Source organism: Chionomys nivalis, chromosome X (genome assembly GCF_950005125.1).
Source record: "Chionomys nivalis chromosome X, mChiNiv1.1, whole genome shotgun sequence".
Lineage (NCBI taxonomy): Eukaryota > Metazoa > Chordata > Mammalia > Rodentia > Cricetidae > Chionomys > Chionomys nivalis.
This window is the reverse complement of record NC_080112.1, coordinates 20882515-20907339: the sequence shown is the minus strand read 5'-3', so window position 1 is coordinate 20907339 and position 24825 is coordinate 20882515. Positions and strand designations below refer to the sequence as shown.

Sequence of the window (24825 nt, the reverse complement as noted above, 5' to 3'; positions counted from 1 at the left end):
TCAATCATTACAGCGTAAAGAACTGTAATTATTAGACTTAAAGAACTCTAAATGCGGTAACAAAACCTACATTTCTGCATAGCATGAAATATTTTCCTTTTAAATTTTTTGATTTATTCATTCATTATTTGTGTATTTGTGTATTTATGTATTTATTCTTCTCTCACATAATACATCCCAACCGGTGTTTCCCCTCTCTTCACTCCTCTCAATATTCCTGAAACTTCCCTCTCCCCAGGATCTACTGCTCCTCTCTTTCCCTTCAAAAAAGAACAGGCCTCCCAAGGAAGTCTTTAACCCTTCCATCAAGAGTCAACCCAGTAGGAGGAAAATGGTACCAAGAACAGCAAAAGAGTCAGAGACATCCTCAACTCCCACTGTTAGGAGCCCCACAGAAACAACTAACAACCATAAAATTTATGCAGAGCACCTAGCTCAGACCCATACAGGGTCTGTGATTGTTGTTTCGGTCTCTGATTCCCTATGAGCCCAAGTCGGTTGACTCTGTGGGCCATGTTCTTGTGGTATCCTCTGCCTCTCTGGCTCATACAGTCCTTCCTCCCACTTTGCCACAGGGCATCCTGAGCTCCACCTAATGTTTGGCTGTGGGTCTCTGCATCTGCTCCCATCAGTTGCTGGCTGAAGTCTCACTGATGACAATTGGGCTAGGTACAGTCTATGAGTATAGCAGAGTAGCATTAGGAATCATTACATTGTCTTTTTTTGAATATCACAAACATGGGCAAAACAATAGATTATTCCGTTTATTCACAATTGTTTAATGATTTAGACCAACTATCAAGATTTTGCCGTGCAGTCTGGATTTTCTTGTTATTGCCAATATGACAAGTTATTTCATTTGCACATTCTTTGTGTATGTCTCTAAAATGTTTGCACGTTACCCTACATATGCATATGGACATTATCACTTCTAGAAATTACCAAGTTGACAGCTGTGGGTGCTGGGAACCAAACTCTTATATTTTTGGCTGTGAGCCTAGCCTTTAACGGTGTCTTTGACTTTGGTGTCCCTTACTGATCATGTCTTTTCTAGGTCCGAGCTCATCAGTTGGTTCTTCCACCCTGTGATGTCGTGATCAAGGCTGTTTCTGAGTATGTTAGCTCCATCAAAGACCCCTCAAATCTGGATGTGGTTGGGAAGGATGTTTTCAAACAGTCTCAGGTGAGTCGGCCTTTCCCTCCCCGAGAATCACCAGCTCTCTGTATTTTTCATTTAAAGACTTGATTTTGTGTACACACGTTTGCAGCTGTCTACATGCCATGCAACGGGTGTGGCGGGCAGAGGACAGTTTGTGGGAATCAGTCCTCTCCTTCCATCATGTGGGCTGTAAGAATCCAACTCATATTGTCAGGCTTGGTGGCAAGTGGCTTTACTTGCTGAACCATCTCGCTGGCCTTCACCAGCTTTCTTACACTCGCTTGCTACACTACCAAGTTCTCTGTTCTTTTCAGAGGTCCCCAGCTTTCCCCCTGCTTACTGGCTAAAATTCTAAAATTTTCTTTAAAAATGTTCTGAGATCTGGATAGAAATGTTCCTTTGTTTTTTTCCTACTGATAATTAATATACTACAAACATATTCTAAAAAATTAAAAAATAAACAAACTGCCTAAAATCTTATTCCCCAGAACCTACTATGACAGCTAATGCTCTTATGTGTCTTCTTTCGGTGTCATATGCTAGGGATCAAACCCGGGCTTGGCACGTGCTAAAGAAGCAGTCTACAATTAAGCCACACCCTCAGCTAATTTTGATGCATACATGCTTTTAATTATGTTTTGTTTATTTACTGCATGTGTAAGCCACGGTGCCCATGTGCTAGAGGACAGCTTGGTCCTCTTCTTCTACCATGTAGGTTCTGGGCATTGAACTCGGGTGGCAAGTGCCTTTACCCACTGAGCCATATCATTGTTCTTAATGTATATTTTAACATAAAGGATGTCTTACTGGAGAATAAAGTAGATAATGAGAAAAAGGACTATTTAAAATGAGTCTCCATAAAATAAGAATCCTGGCTAGTCTCTGGCACTATAGGATGGCTTCTAGATAATGTTATATGGATGGACTCATAAGGTATATAATAGCTTGAGAATATCTTTTGTCATTCAACATGATGTTTTTAAGATTTTTTCAAATTGGGCTAGAGAAATGGCTCAGTGGTTAAGAGCATGTACTGTTTGTGTAGAGGACCTGAGTTCACTTCTCGGCATCCATGGTGGGGAGCTCACAACTGCTTATAAATAACTACAGGAATCCAACACTCTCTTCTGGCCCCTAGGGCTACTTCCATGTATGTGGCATACACACACTGTTGTTCCCCACATAACACACATGAAAAGAAAAATTTTAAAGAAAAACAAGAATTTTTAAGTTGTTTGATATTGTATGTGTGTCAGTAATTCATTTTTATGGGTATATGAACAGTTCATTCATCCACACATTCCTTAAAGACTATTTAGATTAGATATAAACTTGAGTGGTTATAAATAGAGCTGCTATGAACACTTGCATACAAGCTTTTGTATGAATGTAGTGTTTCATTTTCATAGCGTAAATATCTAGAATTGAGATTTCTAGAACATATGTTAAGTGTATGTTAAAATTTATGACAATGCCAAATCATTTTTCACAGTAGTTATCTCTTTCCTTGCTAGTGCTTGGTCAATATTGTGACTTAAATTTTCTGCATTTTTGTATGTATGTATGCATGCATGCAAGCATGCATGCATGTGTGGGGAGTAGGCATGCTATAATGCTTATGTAGTGGTCAGAAGACAACCTGCAAGAGTCTGTTCTCTCCTTTACTATGTGGAATCCAACTCATGTCAGGCATGGTGGCAAGCATTATCCTGCTAGTCCTGATTTATTTCTGATAGTATAGTACCTTGTCCAGCTAGGCAATACACTACTACTCAGCTATACCCACAGTGCTAATCATAGTTTTAGTTTGTATTTAAAAGTGGCTCATAGAAACCTTTGGTTTTGTTTATGGACAAGGACTCACTGTGTAGTCTGGCTGTCCCTAAACTGGCCATGTAGACCATGCTGTCCTTAGACTTGCACTGATCTCCCCGTATCTGCCTCTTGAGTGATAAGGTTTCGAGCATGTGCCGTCACATACAATGAATATTTTTTTTCTTGCACTTACTGTCCATTTGTCCTAGCATTTCTGTGTAGGTTCTAGGGATCAAACTGGGGTCCTCATGCTTGCAAGGCAGTGACCTTACTGATTGAGCTATCTCTTCAGCTTCTCTTTTTAAAAAAGTCAAATAATTGCATATTTTACATTTATAGCTCTAATTAATTTGTGTAAAATATTTGTCTTTTGTTTTTCATGTGATTATCCAGGTATCTGAATATAGTTTGTTGAAAGGCTACTTTTTTTCTCCCTTGAATTGCCTTTATGCTTTTATAAAAAAAAAGTCAATTGACTATATATGCATGAGTGTATTTCTGTACTTTTGTGGGAGGGTTAAAGTGTGTGTATATTGTTTTACCAGAAGTGCACCATCTTAACTATTATAGCTCAATATTAAGTCTAAAAGCTAAGCAATGATTCTTCTAATTTCGATCTTATTTTGTCTTTGTAAACTCTTCTGCCTTTCCATATAAATTTTAGAAGAATATTGTTTGTATCTACAAAACGAAAAAGAAATCTTGCTTGGATTTCAGTTGGAATTTCATTAAATGTACAAAAGAAATTAGTTTATTTTTTGTTTGTTTTATTTTTCAAGTACTACTGATTAAACCTAGGATGATACGCTGTGCCAGCTGCCTGTCATGAGGTTATATTTCCAGCCATTTCTTTTAAGCTTTTCTTTTTAGATAAGGTCTCACTATATTGCCTTGAATTAATTTTGTGCCTCAGCTAGGTCTTGAACTTGTGATCTTCCTGTCTCTGTCTTCTAAGTAGCTAGGATTACAGGTCTGTACAGCTGTGCTCAGTTGTGAATATTTGAATCTAGTAGCATGATAAATCTATTTTATTTATGTCTTCCTTGACATTTTTTTAGATTTTTATTGAGCTCTATATTTTTCTCTGCTCCCCTTCCTGCCTCTCCCCTCCCCTTCAACCCTCTCCCAAGGTCCCCATGCTCCCAATTTACTCAGGAGATCTTGTCTTTTTCTACTTTCTACTTCCCATGTAGATTAGATCCATGTATATCTCTCTTAGGGTCCTCATTATTGTCTAGGTTCTCTGGGATTGTGATTTGTAGGCTGGGTTTTTTTTTGCTTTATATATAACAGCCACTTATGAGTGAGTATATATGATATTTGTCTTTCTGGGTCTGGGTTACCTCACTCAAAATAATGTTTTCTAGCTCCATCCATTTGCCTGCAAAATCAAGATGTCATTATTTTTTTCTGCTGTGTAGTACTCCATTGTGTAAATGTACCACATTTTCCTTATCCATTTTTCAGTCAAGGGGCATTTAGGTTGTTTCCAGGTTCTGGCTATTACAAACAAAGCTGCTATGAACATAGTTGAGCACATATCCTTGTGGCACAATTGAGCATTCTTTGGATATATACCCAAAAGTGGTATTTCTGGGTCTTGAGAAAGGTTGTTTCCTAATTTTCTGAGAAATGGCCATACTGACATCCAAAGGGGTTGTACCAGCTTGCATTCCCACCAGCAATACAGAAATGTTCCCTTTTCCCCACAACCTCTCCAGCATAAGTTGTCATCAGTGTTTTTGATCTTGGTCATTTTTACAGGTGTAAGATGGAATCTCAGAGTTGTTTTGATTTGTATTTCTCTGATGACTAAGGATGTTGAACATTTCCTTAAGTGTCTTTCAGTCATTTTAGATTCTTCTGCTGAGAGTTCTCTGTTTAGGTCTGTACTCCATTTTTTAAATTAGATTATTTGTTCTTTTGATGACCAATTTCTTGAATTCTTTGTATATTTTGGAGATTAGCCCTCTGTCTGATGTGGGGTTAGTGAAGATCTTTTCCCATTCTGTAGGCTGTCGTTTTTGTCTTGTTGACCATGTCCTTTGCTTTACAGAAGCTTTTCAGTTTCAGGAGGTCCCATTTATTAATTGTTTCTCTCAATGTCTGTGCTGCTGGGGTTATATTTAGGAAGTGGTCTCCTGTGCCAATGCGTTCAAGTGTACTTTCCACTTTCTCTTCTATAAGGTTCAGTGTTGCTGGCTTTATGTTGAGGTCTTTGATCCATTTGGACTTGAGTTTTGTGTATGATGATAGATATGGGTCTGTTTTCATTCTTCTACATGTTGATATCCAGTTATGCCAGCAACACTTGTTAAATATGCTTTCTTTTTTCCATTTGATATTTTTTGCTTCTTTGTCAAAAATCAGGTGTTCAAAGGTATGTGGATTGATATCCGGGTCTTCTATTCAGTTCCATTGGTCCTCCTGTCTGTTCTTATGCCAGTACCAGGCTGTTTTCAGTTCTGTAGCTCTGTAATAGAGTTTGAAGTCAGGGATTCTGATGCCTACAGAAGTTCTTTTATTATACAGGATTGTTTTGGCTATCCTAGGTTCTTTTCTTTTCCATATGAAGATGAGTACCATTCTTTCAAGGTCTGTGAAAAATTTTTTCTGGGAGTTTGATGGGCATTGCATTGAATCTGTAGATTGCTTTTGGTAAGATTGCCTGTTGGGGACCCTTCCCCAACCATGTCGGTTATGGATGACCCTGGGTAATGCCACAGAAATCAGGACACAGGGGATGCAGAGTAGGAGATACAACTGCATACTTTATTGCAAAGCCAGTGTTCCTTTATAGTACTCAAATCACAATTCAAACTAGGTTCCCATAATACTTGAAAATAGTTGCATAAACTAATAACTTTGTTGCAAATAATTTCAAGAGCTTTGTGCCCTAGTTAATCTAAACAAAAAGCCTGGTGTTATGGGAATAACTTTTGCTGTTATAGAATATGTAAAACACCTCAACAGAAGACAAACCACAACCTAATCAGAGCCTTTGAACTACAGTGCACATCTGTGTTCTCAAGGACTGACATTGGCAAGGCACTCTACTGATGGGAGAGGTTTGCCTCCTCCTGACTTGGTTTGCCCACCCTGTCAGTGAGAATGCTACCTCAAGTCACGCCTGCACAGAGTTTCTATGCCGTTCAAAGCTAGCCCTCCACAATTGTCAACTTTTTTTTGAGACAGGGTTTCTCTGTGTCTCCCTGGGTATCTTGGAACTCACTCTGTAGATTAGGCTGGCCTAGAACTCACAGAGATCCACCCGCCTCTGCCTCCCAAGTGCTGGGATTAAAGGTGGTACCCACCACTGCCTGCATTTTCTTTGATTTTATAGATCTGTTGAATATTTTATAGTTTTTAAACATATAAACCCTCCATTTTAAAAATTATTTTCATCTTTATGCTTTTCCTTTGTTTCTTTTGGTGCTAGATATTGACATCAGGGCCTTGTACATGTTAGACAAATATTCTTTTTTAAATCTTTTAAAAAACAATCTTTTTTATTTTAGATACCAATCCCAGTTCCCCTTCCCTCCCCCCTCCTACTCCCTCACACCTTCCCCCTACCTCACCCCCACCCACTCCTCAGAGAGGATGAGGTCTCTCAAGGGGAGTCAACGAAGTCTATCACATCACACTGAGGCAGGACCAAGGCCCTCCCTCTTGTATCTAGGCTGAACAAGGTATCCCTCCATAGGGACTGGGCTCCAAAGAGCCAGTTTATACACTAGTGATAAATACTCGTTCCACTGCCAGTGGCCCCACACACTGCCCAAGCCACACACTGTCACCCACTAGTTCGGTCCTATGCTAGTTCCCCAACTGTCAGTCTGGTGTCAGTGAGCATCTACTAGCTCGGGTCAGCTGTTTCTGATGGGGACATCATGGTCTTGACCCCTTTGTTCATATTATCACCCCTCCCTCTCTATGACTGGACTCCAGCAGCTTGGCCCAGGGCTTAGCTGTGGATCTCTGCATCTGCTTCCTTCAATTACTGGATGAAGGTTCTATGGTGACAATTAAGTTAGTCATCAACCTGATTACAGGGGAAGGGCAGTTAAGGTACCCTTTCCACCGTTGCTTAGATTCTTAGCTGAGGTCATCCTAAGTGGATATCTGGAAATTTTCTAATGCCAGGTTTCTTGCTAATCCCCTGCTGGATCCCTCTATCAAGATACCTCTTTCCTTGCTCTCTCTGTCTGTCCTTCCCCCAACTCGACCTTTCCAATCCCTCATGTTCTCCCTCCCCCCTCCCCTTCTCCCTCCCCACTCCCCTTCTCCCTCCCCACTCCCCTTCTCCCTCCCTACTCCACTCCCACAGTCTTCTCTCCCCCCATGCTCTCAATTTACTCAGGAGATTTTTAGACAAATATTCCATCACAGACAGAGCTATACTCTTAGGCTCTGTACGTGGTTTTTAGTATTCATAACTTAAATAGTGCATATTTCACTAATTGTAAAAATACTATTTTGTTTATTTTTAGAAATATGATTGATTTTTGTGTGTTGAGTCTTGACTTGCAAATTTCTATGCTTATTTGTTAGTTCTACGAGTTTGCGGTGGTACACTTCCTGGGGTTGTTGGTGCAGGTGGTCATGTCTCGAAATAGAGATGATTTTCTTTCTTTGTTTTCCCATTTGCGCGCCTCCCTCCCAAGCCTGAGTTATTATAGTGTTTAGGATTTCCAAACCATACTCAATAGGAATGCCTAGACTAGAATACCTTTGGTCTTTAGAGATATTATCGTCATTATTAAATATGATATGAGCTGTAGGTTTTCTGGCATATGTTTCAGAACATGCATGTGTTCTAGTTCTAGTCCTAGTTTTCTCAGATGAATCATTGCCATCATCATCATGAGTGCATAGTATGTATTTTGTGTTTATGTGCATGCTTACATTTGTGACAGTGTACTGGGATGTTCATGTACATGCATGTGGAAGCCAGAGGTCAATGCTAAGTGTGTTCCCCATCACTCTCATTTATTTATTTTTTATTATATATGACTGTGAGTATGCATATGTGTGCACATGTAAGTGTCCTTAGAGGGCTGATGCATCGGATCCCCTGGAACTGGAGACATAAGAAGTTGTTGGTGCTATAACCTGAACTTTGGTCTTCTGAGTATGTGCTATTTTTAAAAATATTTGTTTTAATTATGCATCTGTGTGCATATGTGTGTATACACACACACAAGTGCAGGTGCCCTTGGAGACGACGTTGGATCTCCTGGATATGGAAATTACAGGTAAGATGCCCCATGTGGGTGCTGGGACCTGAACTCATGTCCTCTGGAAGAGCAGTCCTTCCTGTTAACCCCTAGCCCTTCTAGCCTACAGCAGTATATTCTGTTAACCACTGAGCCATTTCTCCAGCCCCTCCATCTTATTTTATGAGACAGGGTTCCTCACTGAACGTCGTGCTTACCTATCTAGCTAGGTTGGCTGGCCAGTGAACTCCAGGACACTAGCTGTCTCTGCTTCCTCAGCACTGGAATTTTGAATGCGTACCTCTGTTATACCCATCTCTATGTGTGTGCCAAGCATCAGAACTTATGCTAGGATGGCAAACACGTTTTGCCGTACCAGATTATCTCTCCAGTCAATCTTACAAATGTATTTTACATATCTATGATAGTATCATATTTCTTTTCCTTCTTTAGTGTTGCACGATTAACAAAAAACCTAGAGACAGATATTAAAATACAAATGAAATATCACTGCACTTTAGTCATCAGTATTTAGGATTGATGAATTTTATTTCAAACCTCTCTGGAATACTTTAAATTTCTGGGTTTAAATTGTTGGTATTTTACATAGTAGTTTTTGCCTTTTATTTCATGGAGGATAGTTGGAGTTGTTTGTACTGTATTGAACTGGTTTTCAAGATAACGAAGGCTCGGAAATGAGCTGGCAAGTCTAGTAGTTAATCTTCATTGTCAGTTTAAGTGGATTTTTGGTTTTTGTTTGTTTGTTTGATTTTTTGAGACATGGTCTCTGGTTGTCCTAGAACTTGCTGTGTAGAGCAAGCTGGACATGAACTCACAGAAATCTGTCTATCTCTGCTTTCTGAATGCTGGGATTAAAGTTGTGTACCACTATAACCGGGTCTTTATTGGCTTTAAAAAAATTTTTAACACTTACCTATTTGTATGTATGTATGTATGGGTGTGTGGGTGTAGCATGGCATAGCATACATGTGAAGGTCTCAGTGGACAACTCCCAGGAATTGGTTCTTTTTTAACAACATGTAGATTCAAACTCAGGGCATCGGGTTTGGGAGCAAGTGCCTTGACCCCAGACACTTCACTGGCCCCAACTTGACTAGATTTAGACTCACCCAAGAAACATGTTCATGTATAGTTCTGTAAGGATAATTTTAGTAAAGTTTAACTGAGGAATGAGGCGAGGCGTCACTCTGAATAAGAGCGCATCATTTCTATGGACTGGGGCATGAGGATGAATGAAAGGGAAGAGGTAAGCATTAGCATTAGCCCCTTTGCCCCCTGGATGCAGATGCAGTGTGACAAGCCCCCTGGTGGTCCTGCTGCCACAGCGTCCGCTGCCATGATGAACTGCCTTCTCGAACCCCAAGGCGGGAGAAGGCCTCCTTTATTTTTTGTCAGCTTGCTTTCGTCAAGTGTTTGTTACAGGACTGTGATGGAGGAAGGTCATTGGCTAATAAAGAAACTGCCTTGGCCCATCTGATAGGGCAGAATTTAGATAGGTGGAGTAAACAGAACAGAATGCTGGGAGGAAGAGGAAGTGAGCTCAGACTCGACAGCTCTGCTCTCTGGAGCAGATGCCATGCTCTCCTCTCCAGAGCAGACGTGATGAAGCTCTGACCCAGGATGGACGTAGGGTAGAATCTTCCCGGTAAGCACATCTTGGGGTGCTACATACATGAACAGAAATGGGCCAAGCAGTGTTTAAAAGAATACAGTTTGTGTGTCGTTATTTTGGCGCATAAGCTAGCCAGGCAACCATGAGCCGGGCTGTGGGAAGAGGCCCGCAGCCCCTACTACAGGACTGAGAAAAGTAACTAAGACAGCAAGTGTTCCGTCTTCTGGTTTTAAGAAGCTTGTGTAGCGGGCTAGTGAGGTGGTTCAGCATTGTAAAGACAGTTGCTGCCAGTCCCCTAACTTGAGGCTGTCCCCTGAGACTCATATTGTATATAAAAACCTATGCCTGAAGAGACAGGTCTCTGACATCCACATGTGTAAGATGTCATAGACACAGTTACACAATTAATGTAATTTTTAAAAGATTTGTAGAGTTAGTGTAGTGTTAGTTTTTTAGTTGTTCATAGAGTTTGCCTGTAGTGTGTCTAGTGTTTATTTCTTTGAATTTGTCATGTTTAGATTTTGCTTAGCTTCTTGAATCTCTAACTTTGTCTTTTACTAAATTTGGAAATATTTTTGATTATTTCTTTTAATAGATTTTCTGTTCTGAACTCTTGTTCTTTACTTCCTTGACCTTAAAAGCACCAAGTATGCATGTATGTGGGTGTGGGGGATGCTGCCGGAGGCCAACCTTGGGTGTCATTCCTCAAGAGTTGTGTCTGCCTTGTTTTTTGAGACAAAGTATCTTATTGGGATGTGGGACTTGCTGATTAGGTTAGGAAAGCTAAGCAAGGAGTACTAAGAATTATCATTTTTCTCCCTCCCCAGTGCTAGGATTACAGCCATGAACCGCCATGCCTTGCTCCCTGCCACAGGTGCTAGGAGTCAAACTTGGTCCATATGCATGCCCAGCGAGCATTTTACTAACTGCATTGTCTCCACTGCCTACCTCCTTCCTCGCCTCCTCTTGCAAAACCCCCCTCCATTTTAGACCTTTCGCTATTATTCAGTAGATTCCTATTGTTTCTTTTCTCTTCTTTTTAAATTATAATTTATTTTGTTCAGGGATGATCATTTTGGTACTAGTCTTCTGTGTTCTCAGCATCCCCCAGTTACCTGTGGTTCTTTGTGTAAGGCTGAGATGCCCCAAGTCTTCCCCTTTCCATATTAGCTTAATATGTCTATTGGTATAGTCCTTGCTCAGGTCATATTTGTTTAGGTTAACAGTGTTGGTGAGACTTCATGGGTGTAACCTCCCTGTCATTTCTAGGATATACAATCTCACAGAAAACTCCCTGATCCCCTTACAGTCTTCTACCCTCCCCCGCCCTTCATGATGTTCCTTAAGCCTTAGGTGAAGGAGTTGTGGTGTACATGTATGTATCTTCAGAGACTGGGCTCCACATGTCCGTGTTTTGATTGGTTGTGGTGTTCTGTAATGATCTCCATCTGTTGCAAAGGGAAGTTTCCTTGAAGGATGGTGAGGGCTACACTTCCCTGTGGGTATATGAACAACTATTTAGAATGTAGTTAAGAATTACGCTGCTTTACTAAAGTGGCAAATGGAGGTTCTCCTCCAAGATCCATAGCTTCTCTAGTCCTGAATAGTTGGTTAGGTTTCCAGTACCAGGCTGATTTCCCTCTTGTTGGACAGTCCTCAAGTCCAATTAGAGAGATTTAGTTACTGTCAAAGTATATGTGCCACCATTGCTCACTTAGAGTTATTGTGCCATGCTGGTCGTGGTTACGGTTCATAGTTGTCAGAGCTGGGTAGAAGTGCCAATTGCTTCCCTCCCTTGGCTGCTTGCATAGCACATTCTGGTATAATTAAAGCCAGTCTTCGAGGGAGGAGGCTTTCAGGTCACATCCAGCTTGGGTCCTCTGGGCCCTGTGTCTGAAATGGCATGGTGTCTTCAGGAATGGGGGTTTCCTTTCACCTCTGGTTGGCACTCGATATCAACAGCAAAAGCTACTAATGTTCTGGTGGTCTCTTGGACAACCCTGACCAGCAGCTCAAAAGAGGGCTTCTCATGTCTGCTACTGGAGTTTTTCTTAGATCGTCTATGGCTCTTGAGGGAAGAATTATCAGCTCAGATGGGAAATTTTTTTAATTATATATTTATTTTATGTATACACACATATACACACACACTTACATGTATTACAGACTGTTGTAAGTTGCTTTTTACTCTTTTGACTCTTTGGAGGCCCACCACCCAGCTCCCAAATAAATCACACAGAGTCTTATTCTTTCTTTTGAATGGCTGGCCTTAGCTTGACTTACTTCTTGATAGCTTTTATCTTTATTTCTGTATACCCTCCTTTACTTCTTACTCTGTGTCTTGCTGTGTGGCTGGGTGTCTGGCCCCTGATATCCTCCTCCTTTTTGTGCTGCTTGATTGCTCTTGCTTCCTAATCCCTCTTTTTTCCTTCTATTTATCCTCTCTGCATGCCAGCCTCGACTGTCCTTTCTCTTGCCTCGCTATCGGCCATTCAGCTCTGTATCACACCAATCAGGTGTTTTAGACAGGCAAAGTAGCACAGCTTCACAGGGTTAAATAAATGCAACATAAAAGAATGCAACACATCTTTGCATCATTAAAACAAATGTTCCATAGCATAAACAAATGGAACACATGTTAAAACAGTATTCAGCAGCAATAGACATTTTAGATCGATAGTAAATACTATGATTTCTTTTTTTTTTTAGACAATCTTTTTTTTTTAAAATATTTATTTATTGTGTATACAATATTCTGTCTGTGTGTATCTCTGCAGGCCAGAAGAGGGCACCAGACCTCATTACAGATGGTTGTGAGCCACCATGTGGTTGCTGGGAATTGAACTCAGGACCTTTGGAAGGGCAGGCAATGCTCTTAACCACTGAGCCATCTCTCCAGCCCAATACTATGATTTCTTATGACTTCTTCAGACACCATTACTGTTATTTTCTTCTCCGCCCTCCTCTTTGTCTTCTGGGCCTGGGTTATGTCACTCAGTATGATCCTTCCTAGTTCCATCCATTTATATACAATGTTCATGATTTCATTTTTCTTTATAGATTAATGATATCCTATAGTATTCTACATTTTCCTTCCCTATTTGTCAGTTGAGGGACATTTAGGTTGTTCCCATTTTGTAGCTATTGTAAATAGAGCATCACTAAACATGACTGAGCAAGAATCTGTGAAATAGAATGGCACATCCTTTGGGCATATGCGAAGGAGTGCTAATGTTCATATGGGAGATATATTTTTAGCTTTCGAATTCTTTACATATTCCAGCTATTAATCTGTTGTCAGATTCTTCCCCCACTCTGTGGACTTCTTCCTCACTTGATTGTTCCTTTAGCTGTACAGATGTTGTTTGGTTTTATGAAGTCCTATGTGTCAACTCTTGGCATTAATTGCTGAGTAAATGGTATCTTATTCAGGAAGTCCTTCCTGCACACCGATTTCATATAGAGTACTGGCTAGGTTTTTTCCTAGCAGTTTCAGGTTTCACGCTTAGGTGTTTTTATTCCGTTGGAGCTAGTCTCCTGCAAGGTGATAGATACGGGTCAGATTTCATTGTTCTGCATGTGGACATTCAGTTTCCCAGCACCATTTGTTGAAGGTGCTTTCTTCTCTCCAGTGTATATTTTTGTTGTAGTAATGCATACTCATATTTGGGACTTGGATTTTGTTCCAATGGTACCAGCTCCATATTGTTTTTATTACATGGCTCTGTACTATAGCTTGAGGACTGGAATGGTAAGCTTACCAGTATTGTTCTTTTTTTTTTTTTTAAAAAAAAAAGAGAAAGTTCTTATCTTTCAAAGTACAGCACTTATTTTTTTAAAGATTTATTTATTTATTTATTTATTTATTTATTTATTATGTATACAACATTCCTTCCATGTATGCTTACATGCCAGAAGTGGGCACCAGATCCCATTACAGATGGCTGTGAGCCACCATGTGGTTGCTGGGAATTGAACTCAGGACCTCTGGAAGAGCAGTCAGTGCTCTTAACCTCTGAGCCATCTCTCCAGCCCCCACCAGTATTGTTCTTTTAGCTCAGGATTGTTTTGACTGTCTGGGATTTTTTTGTGTGTGTGTGGTTCCATATGAATTTTAGGATAATTTTTTCTATTCCTGTAAAGAATGAGATGGAGATTTTGATCAGGATTGTATACATGGCTTTTGCTATAATGGTCATTTTTATAATATTCTATCAACCCACAAGAATAGGGTGTCTTTCTATTTTCTTGTAGTGGCTTTATCTCTTTCTTTGGATGTTTAAAGTTTTCATCATAGGACTCCTCCACATCTTTGGTTAGGTTTATTCCTAGGTATCGTTGAGGTTGTTGTGAATGGGAATGTGTCCACAATCTCTTTTTACATGTTTTTGTTGGTGTGTAGAAAGACTTTTAAGCATGGAATAAAACCAGACTCGCTGAACATAGCGGACAATGAGGACTGCTGAGAAGTCAAGAACAATGGCACTGGGTTTTGATCCTACTGCACGTACTGGCTTTGTAGGAGCCTAGGCAGTTTGGATGCTCACCTTACTAGACCTGGAAGGAAGTAGGAGGTCCTTGGACTTCCCACAGGGCAGGGAACCCTGATTGCTCTTAGGGCTGATGAGAGAGGAGGAGTTGATTGGGGGAGAGGGAGGGAAATGGGAGGCAGGGAGGAGACAGAAACCTTAAATAAATAAATAATAATAATAATAATAATAATAATAATAATAAAAACTGATTCAGTTTTTCCCAACTTTGGAGGAAATAAACTTTTTTGTCTTCTAAACAAAAAAAAAAGAAAAGAAAGACTTTTAATTTATGCAAGTTGCTTTTGCAAACTGCCATGTTGTTGAAATTGTTTCTTGTTTCTAGAAGTTTTCTGATTAGAATTTTTGTGATCTCTTATGTCTTCTACAAATAAGGATAGTTTGACTTCCTATTTGGATCCTTTAATTTCCTTACTGCTCTAGCTAGTACTTTGAACACTATATTGAATAGAAGTGTGGACATTTCCTGATTTCAGTGGTATTATATCAAGTTTTTATCCATTTAGGACTATGTTGACTGTGAATTTCTCATGTAGTTTTTATTATGTTGAGGTATGTTTCTTCTAGTCTTGCTCTCTCTAGGACATTTATCATGAAGGCATTTTGTCAAAAGCCTTTTTATTGAGATGATTATGTGATTTTTGTCTGTACATCAGTTTATATTATTTATTTATTACATTTGTTGACTTGCATATGTTGATCCATCCTTGCATCTCAGAGATAAAGCCAACTTGGTCATGTTGTATAATCCTTCTGCTATATGTCTGTGTTTTGTGTGTAAGTGTTTCATTGAGCACTTTTGAATCTGTGTGCACCAGAGCTAGTGACCTGTAGTTCTCTTCTTTGTTGTGTTTTTGCTGACTTTGGTATTAGAGTGATACTGGCTTCATAGAAGGACTTTGGGAGTGCCTGTTTCCCTCCCTCCCTTTCTTCCTTCTTTCCATTCTTTCCTTAATAGTTTAAGATTGTTTGTAGATCTTTGAAAGTCTGGTAGATTTCTGCTCTGAATCTATCTGGACTTGGATTTATTCTAGTTGGAAGACCTTTTAGATTATTTCAATTTTCTCATTTGTTATGGCTCTGTTTAGTGGTTTAACTGGTTGGTAGTTTGTCTGAGTCTAGAAATTTGCCCATTTCTTTTAGGGATTTCAGCTTAACAGAGTACAGGTTTTTAAAATATTCCCTTATAATATTGTTGTAATGTTTCCTTGTTCATTACTGATTCTGTTAATTTGGGTCCTCTTTTTCTTTCTTTTGGTTAGTTGGGTCAGGAATCTGTCAATCTTGTTTATCGTCACAAAAGACTAGATCTTAGATTCATTGATTCTTCATATCATTTTCTTTTTCTCACATGATATATCCTGATTATGGTTTCTCCTCCCTCTACTCCCTTCAATTCCTTCCCACGTTCCCTCCCATCTGTCCCACTCCCTGTATGTCTATCATTAGAAAATAAACTGGCATCTAAGGGATAATAATAAAATAAGATAAAACAGAAACTAACTCATTGGAATTGTATGAAACAAATAAGAAAAAAAGCCCAAGAGAAGGCACAAGAATCAGTGACTCACTTATTTCCCTCTCTGGAGTCCCATAAAAACACTAAAGTGGAAGCTGTAATATATACACACAGAGGCTGTGGTGCAGACCCATGCAGGCCCTGTGCATGCTGCTTCAGTCTCTTTGAGTTCATATGAGCTTTGCTCATGTTGATTTAGAAGGTCTTGTTTCCTTGGTGTCCCTTCATCCTCTCTGGCTCTTACAGTCTTTCTGCCTCCTTTTCCTTAGGGATCTACTCTGATTATTTTTTATTTCTTACCATGGGCTGGATTTTGATTTGCTTTGTTCTTGTTTCTCAGAAGTCTTGAGTTGCACCATCAAGTTATTTATTTGTGCTCATTTTGATTAGATGTAGTTGTTTTGAGACAGGGTCTCTCTGTGTATCTCTGACTGTCCTGAAACCAGCTGTGTAGACCAGGCTGTCCTTGAACTCACAGGAATCTGCCTCCTGAGTTCTGGGATTAAAGGTGTGGCCTGCCATACCCAGTTTTTTTTTCTCATTTATTAACGTGTGCACTTAGAGCTATAAATCTTCCTCACAGAGCTGCTTTTTAATGTCTCCCAGAGGTTTTATTGTGTTTTCATTTTGTTCCAGGAAATTTTTTCTTTCTTTCTTGAATTCTTCTTTGACCTATTCATCATTCTGTGATGAGTTGTTGAACCTCCATGATTTTGTGTCCTTACCAGAAATTTGTTTGATGTGGATTTCAAGTTTTAATACATTATGGTCAGATAGAATACACTGAGTCGGTTCAATTATTCTGAATTTGTAAACATTTCTTTTGTGTCCCACGATGAGGGCTACTTTAAAGAGACTTCCTTGTGCTTCTGAGTAGAATCTGTATCCTTTGGTGTTTGGGTAGAATATTCTGTAGATATTTAAGTTCATCTGATGTATGATGTCAGTTAATACTTATGCTTCTCTATTTATTTTTTTGTCTAGATGGCCTGTCTATTGGAGAAAGTAGAGGATTGAAATCATCTATGTCTTTAATTCTAGTAGTATATCATCCTATGAAATTGAGTGCACCAGAGTTTGGTGTGTATATGTTTAGGATAGTAATGTCTTCTTGGTTAACTGTTCCCTTGATTAGAATGAAGTGTCCCTTTTTATCTCTTCTGATTAGTTTTAGTTTGAAGTCTGTTTAGTCAGATATTAGGATAGCTACGCCTACTTGCTTCCTGCTCCTTTTTGATTGGAATACTTTTGTCAATCCTTTTACTCTAAAGCATTGGGTGTCTTTTGATCAGAGAACTAAGACTGTTAATATTTAAAGTTATTACTAAAGGTGTGTGTTGGCGGCAGTTATTGCACTGTTTGTTTTTGGTGTTGTTTGTAATTAATTCATAGAGTCCATGTTCCGCTGGCTTTTGTCAGCTATGTGCACTTGCAGTTCAGTGGTGAACTCAGCTCTTTAGAAACAAGTTTGTGGCTCTGTTTTGTTGAGCCACTCCCTTTTCAATCATTCTGCCCTAAAGTCAGAACATTAATTACCCAATGCTTTTGTGACTAGGCCCATGACTGGGGTCAAGTAGTAGGACTGAAGAGAAAATTACATAACATAAAGTGTTGCTTCTTTGATCAAAGAGGAAGGTTTTGTCATTCCATCTCAGTTTCTGCTATTTCCCCATTCGTTCTACTGCCAGAGGTTTGATTCAAGCTGGCCTTAAAAGGAACAGAAGGGGGAAAAGGACAAGAAAAATAGAATTTCTGTACACCGTCTTAGTTTCTAAAAGTCTTTAGTCATTCCTCAGGCTAGAATAGTCTGGAGTGAATAGTTTCGGGTTAGATTCTGCATTGTGTCCTTACCATGGACTATCAAAAGAACAAGAAATGTTCATTTCACTCCTGGATCAATGTACTTACCTTTCAGAATTAGCTGTTTGGTGAACTGGGTATTCTTATGTATTGATGATGGGAATGTAGCCTGAGATACTTGCTTCTTGGTTAGGAGTAGGAGCACATGTCCATGTTTCCCTCTCATGCTGAGACCACCCGTTGGCCTGAACCTGTGCGTGCTTCCACAGTCTCTTTGCATTCATGCCCTGTTGCATCAGCCCTGTTGTGTCTCGAAGATACCCCAAATTTCTTTGGAGTTATCCATCACCTTTGGCTCTTACAATCTTTTGACCCCCACTTCTGCATGTCTTTCTGAGCCCTGAGCTGGGGGCAGTGATAAAGACATCCCATTTAGGACTGAGTGTTCCAAAGTCTCTCAATGTCTACACATTGTCCAATTGTGGGTCTCTGATCATTTTCATCTACTTCAAGAAGAAGCTTCTCTGATGATAACTGAGCAAACACACGGATCTATAGGTATAGCAGTATGTCATTAGGGGGCATTTTATTGTCATGTTCCTTTAGCAAAAATAATAGCACTAGGTTTCCCCCAGGCTCATTGCCTGTCTAGTCTCAGGTTCTGACCACTGTAGCAGTGTCAGGTATGAGTTCCATCTCATGGAGTGGGTCTTAAATCCAATGTTTTAGCAAGTTGGTAGTTATTCCCATAAATTTTGTGCTGCTGTTATAACAGTGTCTTTGACAGGCACTGTTGCAGGCCACAGGGTTTATAGCTAAGTGGTATCTATGTTTACCTCTCTACTCCAGTAGCAAGCAGAGTAACACCTAACACCATAAACACTAATCAGTGTATGTCAAGCTTCCAGTCAGGCACCTGCTTGACTTCCCTGTGTTCTATTACATAAGTAAGTGTTGTCTTCCGCAATAGGGTCTTACCATCAGGTTGTGGAGAGAACCAATAGCCTTGCAATGGCCTGTGATGTTTGCGAACCCATTGGTAAATAGCTCAACAGGATTTAACCCATTCCTGGCACTAGAGGTTTTACATGATGGCATAATATATCTAGCTGGGGCATCCTGCCCTTACTATTTGGTGACACTATTCAGATTCTTCTCATATTTGTGTATATTTTAGGAAGCGTGTACAGCAGTAGGTTTCCATATAGCTTTTCAAAAGGCCCTCCGTGTCAGTTGTCCCTCACTGCATTCCCTTCTTCACCCGCTCTCCCATGCCCCCCATTTAGCCCCCTATTATAGTTTCCCAACAGTATTCTATTTCTGTTTCCCTTTTCTTAGAGATCCTTTCCTCCTCACATGGTCCCTTACTATGTACCTAACCTCTAGTTATTCAGATTGTAACACATATAATGGAAGCTTGGAAGCTAATATCAACATATAAAATAAAACATAATGGGAATATAGCCTGAAATACCAGCTTCTTGGTTAAGTGTAGAGGGCCATGTCTGGGTTACCTCACTCAATATGATTTTTTTCTAAATCCATCTATTTAACTGCCAATTTCATAATTTCACTTTTCTTAACAGATGAATGGTATTCTATTGTGTAAATGTAGCACATTTTCTTTATAAATTTACCTGTTTATGGACATCTAGACTGTTTCTAATTTCTAACTGTCAAGGATAGAGCAATGGACTGGAGAGATGGCTCAGAGGTTAAGAGCACTGACTGCTCTTCCAGAGGACCTGAGTTCAATTCCCAGCAACCACATGGTGGTTCACATCCCTCTATAATGAGATCTGGTGCCCTTTTCTGGCGAACATGGAGGCTGAATGTTGTATACATAATAAATAAATCTTAAAAAAAAGAATAGAGCAACAATGAACATGGATGAACAAGTGTCTCTGTAGTAGATGCAGAGTTTTGGGTATATGCCCAAGAGTAGTATAGCTGGATCTTGAGGTGGATTTAGTCCCAGCTTCCCAAGGAACCGCCACGCTGATTTATATTGTGGCTGTACAAGTTTGCACTCCCACCAGGAATGGATGAGTGTTCCTTTACTCTACATTCTTGCCAGCACAGGCTGTCACTTCTTTTTATTGGTTTTAGTCATTTTGTTAGGTGTAAGATGAAATCTCAAAGTAGTTTTGATTTATGGCCATGATGAGAAGATAAACATTTCTTTGTTTCTTCCCATTTTATCATATTCCATTTTTGATGGTGCCCCAAGCAATCCATTTTCTATAGCTATATATTTGAATTCAGTTTGAGAAAATGATGACTAAAACTGTTATGAACAGTTTTGTGCTTTCTGGTAGATAGACACACTCATTTCTCTTGGGTAGGGTTGCAGTACCCTATGGTACATGTGTTCTATTTTGTAAGAGATTGCTAAACTATATTCCAAACTGTATCAATGTACAGTCCCAATACCAATGTGATAGTTTCAGTTATTTCATGTCCTTATCATTGTTTAATATTATTTGTCCTTAATTTTAGCCTTTCCGGTGCATATGTAACTGTGTCACATTCTGATTTTGTATATTTAACTGATTTTGGTTTTAATGTTCATGCTTTTTGAACGAAGAATTTCATTTTTATGGTATTTTTCTAAGGGTGTAATCCACAATCCAACTAAAAATTAAATGGACAGTGTATGTGTTTGTTGTATAATTTCTCATATTCAAACTTGAAAAATAACATAAATGTCAGATATTATGTAAGTGATTATATGAGTATGATATATTCACAATAATAAAATATGGAACCATTCAGACATCATTAAATTAGTATAATAAACATCAGAGTAAAATTTATACATATAGTATCAACTGTAGAAATGTATGTGTATTAAAACAGATTGGATATACTTAGTGGGACATGGTAATACATACCTAGAATACCCCGATCTGAGGAAGAGGAAGAAGGGTCATGAGTTTGAGGCCAGCTTAAACTTCAAAGTAAATTCTGAAGTAAGATGGGCTACAGAATGAGATTCTGTGCCCAAAATACAAACCAAGAGGAAGGGCGACATGACTCTTTTTAATGAGTATGCTTGGGACTTGTGGACCATGTGGCAGCTTAGAAGCTGCATTAGAGTGAATCAGTCAAGAAGAGAGCCAAAGTCAGAAAAAATAGACTTTATCTCCAAGAGACAAAGAAGAGCTTCAGAAGTCCATGAAGGAAGTGCAAGGAACCAAAAACCAAACAGAAAAAAGCAGAGAAAAGAAATCCTGCAATGGCAAAGAAAACTGTTTTAGCCTGCCAGGCATAGTGGTGCATGCCTTTAATCTGAGCGCAGAACCAGGGACAGAGCCCAGAAGAACCCTTGGAAGATGCAGAGAAATCGATGCTATCAGGAGGCAGAATTCAGCACATGCCTTGGCACTGGCAGAGCTATGCAGATACAGAACAGGAAACCATGTAGGTAATAGAGTCTGCAGAAGCTGAATATATGAGAGACAGGCAGAGAAGACCCCAAGACTAAGAGGAGCTGCTCCTTTTCTGATGCCCAACTTTGTACATCCCTCTGTTTCCAGTGTTGGCCCCAGCAGCCATCAGAGCAAGAGGTTCATTCCCTGGACCACAGGAAAAAGGAAGACAGAGTGCGGAAACCGCTATGGCTTCAGAATTGGAGTGACAGACACCAAACTGAGCATCCTGAGCCTTAGAAACTGGAAAGCTAGCCGGGCTTTGGTGGTGCACGCCTTTAACCCCAGCACTCGGGAGGCAGAGACAGGCGGATCTCTGGGAGTTCGAGGCCAGCCTGGTCTACAAGAGCTAGTTCCAGGACAGGCTCCAAAAGCTTCAGAGAAACTCTGTCTCGAAAAACTGGAAAAAAAAAAAAAAGGAAGGAAGGAAAGAAGTAAAGAAAGAAGGAAGGAAGGAAGGAAGGAAGGAAGGAGAGAGAGAGAGAGAGAGAGAGAGAGAGAGAGAGAGAGAGAGAGAGAGAGAGAGAGAGAGAAACTGGAAAGCTGAGAGTGCTCAGCTTCTATCACCTTGTCCACAGTAGGAGGAGCTGTATTCTTCACAGAAAGTTGACCGCCTGGCATATCTAAGGACAGACTCTGTAAACCAGAAAGAAGCTTTGACTAAGAAGTTAATGCCTTCTATGACAGTTTATTGCTTCTGCAATTATACACTTTCAATTTTTTAACTTTTTATTTCTAGTTTCTTTATGTATACATACCGAAATATGTATGCATTTTTTAAATTCTTTTCCTAACTTTTAGACCCTTAACATGTATACTTTGGTAAGATGTTTTGTTTTGTTTTTATTTGTTTTTTTGAGACAAGCTTTCTCTGTGTAGCTTTGAAGCCTGTCCTGGAACTTGCTCTGTAGACCAGGCTGGCCTCAAACTCACAGAGATCCACCTGCCTCTGCCTCCCAAGTGCTGGGATTAAAGGCATGTGCCACCACCTCCTGGCCTAAATGTTATTTAGTTTGTTTTTTGCTTTGTCTTGATAGTTTGGTAAGTTGTAACTGTTTCTTCTCTCTACTCCTCCATACCTCTAACCCAGATACTTTTCTTCTCATTCTTACTTTATTGTCTTTTACACTCTATCTCATGAATGCCCTACTGCACTACTTAAATACATTACCTGTTTCACAACTGGGACCCTAGTACACCTATCTCCAAACCTCTGGGAAAATAAGTCAGGAGCACAGTATGATTTCTTGAAGCAAACTGAGTCTTCTGACAAACTATCCTGATTTTTACTGCAGTTGATTTTCAAAAGTTCCCATGGATTGTCCAACCCACCAGGAAGACTGATATAAAAGAAAACAATCAGGAACCAAGAAGATGGCAGCAAGTCAAGCACTCATTGCACAAGCATGAGAAGCATAGTTTGGACCCCTAGCATCCACGTAACAATTCTAGGAATGGCTGCATGTGCTTGGAACCCCCCAGTATGGGTAAGGGAACAACAGAGACAGGCAAATCCTGGGAGCTCACTGGCCACCCAGATAAACCAAAACTGCCAGATTCTGGTTCAATGAAAGATGCTGTGTCAAGGCAATAAGGCAGAGAGTGATAAAGAAAGATACCAGATATCCTCCTATGGATTTCACATATGTATACTTGAGTGTTCACACCTGTACACTCGGATGCAGCATGCGTGCACATGCGCACACACACATACACACACACACAGAGAAACTTAAATAGTAAAAGGAAAAAAGTATAAACTGGTGAATGTACATAGGCCAACAGCTATGTAAATTACAATAAAGAAATAAACATGAGCTAACAGTCCACTACAGCATCTCCACAAAGATCTTCAAACATGGGGAAAAAGAAGATGAGCTAGCTGAAATGCCAGAAAACAATTTTACAGTCTTACATTTTGAAAGGATCAACAACCAATTAGAGGACTTGAATAAAAATATGGAATTTAATTCAAGACACAGACAAAAACAATTACAAAGTCTATTCAAGAACCAAAGTTGATGAAAGAATCAGTAACTGAGAGGAACAATTTAAATCATGGAGAACAGATTTACCAAATCAAGATGCTTTAAAAGAACCAAACAATTAATTTGGAAATGGAAAGATACAGTCACTTATATTAAAAACACAGAAGAAGGCATCAACAGACAAGACCAAGAAGAAAAACAAATCTCAGGGATGGAGGACCGTGTCCAGGCAATGATATATACAAGCGTATATAAATAAAAAGAAAAATCAATGAATATGACCAAAACTTTCAGTAAGACTGGAATATACTCAAGAAATCAAAGAAGAATTTATGGCAGAGAAGAGGCTGAGGTAAAATCAAGTGGCTTACACAACATATTCTGTTAAATTATAGCAAAGAATTTCATAAACAAAGAAATAAATGTCTAAACACAAGAAGTGTGTGGAGCCCCAAAATATACAAATAAAGGAGAAACTCTGCATGGTATAATCAAGATGTCAAATATACAAAGCTAAGGAATAGTATTAAATGCTATAAAGAAAAAAAACACAAAGTAGTATATGGAGGCAGAATCTCCAGAATAATGTCTGACTTGTCATCAGCAACCCTAAAAGCCAGGAGAACTGAATTCTAAATTACCAGCTGAAATGATATGTCACAAACATTGAAAGGAAACCATTGTCAATCAAGATTGCTATACTCAAAAAGAGAGAGAGAGAGAAAAGATTGTTATACTCAACAAAATTATCTATTAAATAGATGGAGAAATATTTTCTTAAGACAGTCACAGATTAAGGCAATTCATGTCCACTAAACCAGCACTGCAGAAAATTCTTAAAGGGATACTGTGCAGAGTTTAAGAAGAAAGAAAGCTTCACACGTGAGAACACAGAAAACAATGTATTTCATGAAAACAATAGATGAACAGAACAGAACTGGGGTCTCAGCCATGTCTAACACATTAAGCAAGCAAATGTCTATACTATCAGAGAGAAAGATCAAGACTGCAAATAACAGAACAACAATAACAAACAAGTCAGAAATAATAGCAAAGAAACTCTTTTTTGGCCTTTTGTTTGTTTGTCTTTCAAGAGAGGGTTTCTCTATAACATTCCTGGCTGTCCTGAAACTCAACACTCTAGACCAGGCTGGCCTCAAACTCACAGAGATCCACCTGCCTCTGCCTCCTGAGTGCTGGGATTAAAGGTGTGTACCACCACCCAGCTAACAAAATTCTTTTCTATTGCAATGGTCTTAACTCATTGGTTAAAAGACAGAGACTATCTGACAGGATCAAAAAAGAAGATTCAACTATCTACTAACTCTAAGAATCTCATATAACAAGGAAAGGCTGAAAGTCAAAGGCTAGATACTAAAGTAGAAGCTGTAAATAAATTGACATAGCAATTCTCGTACCTGATAAAGTAGATATCAAATCAAAACTAATCAGGAGAGATAAAGAAGACCACAATGTGATAATAAAAGTAACAGGGAATTAGAAGAACATAATTTTAAAAAATTATGGGAACCCAAATTTCATAAAATAAACATTAAAAGGCATAACACATACAACTAGGTTCTAATTCAACAGCAGTGGGAGAGTTCAATAGCCCACTCTCATGCCTAGGGAGTTCTTCCTAATTAAAAATCTGCAAAGACACTTCAGAATGAACTCATACCACAGATCAAATGCACAGACACCTACAGAC

General features: G+C 39.3%; 1 protein-coding gene across 4 annotated transcripts in view; it reads left to right on the top strand.

Moving 5' to 3' along the window:
- The window catches only part of Fam120c (family with sequence similarity 120 member C), a 172704-nt gene that overhangs the window by 47860 nt on the left and 100019 nt on the right, over positions 1 to 24825 (top strand). For all 4 annotated transcript variants that reach the window (XM_057759232.1, XM_057759231.1, XM_057759234.1 and 1 more), the window contains exon 4: positions 1055 to 1183. In XM_057759232.1, the coding sequence (XP_057615215.1) occupies positions 1055 to 1183 (129 nt within the window). The remainder of the gene's footprint in view (positions 1 to 1054; positions 1184 to 24825) is intronic.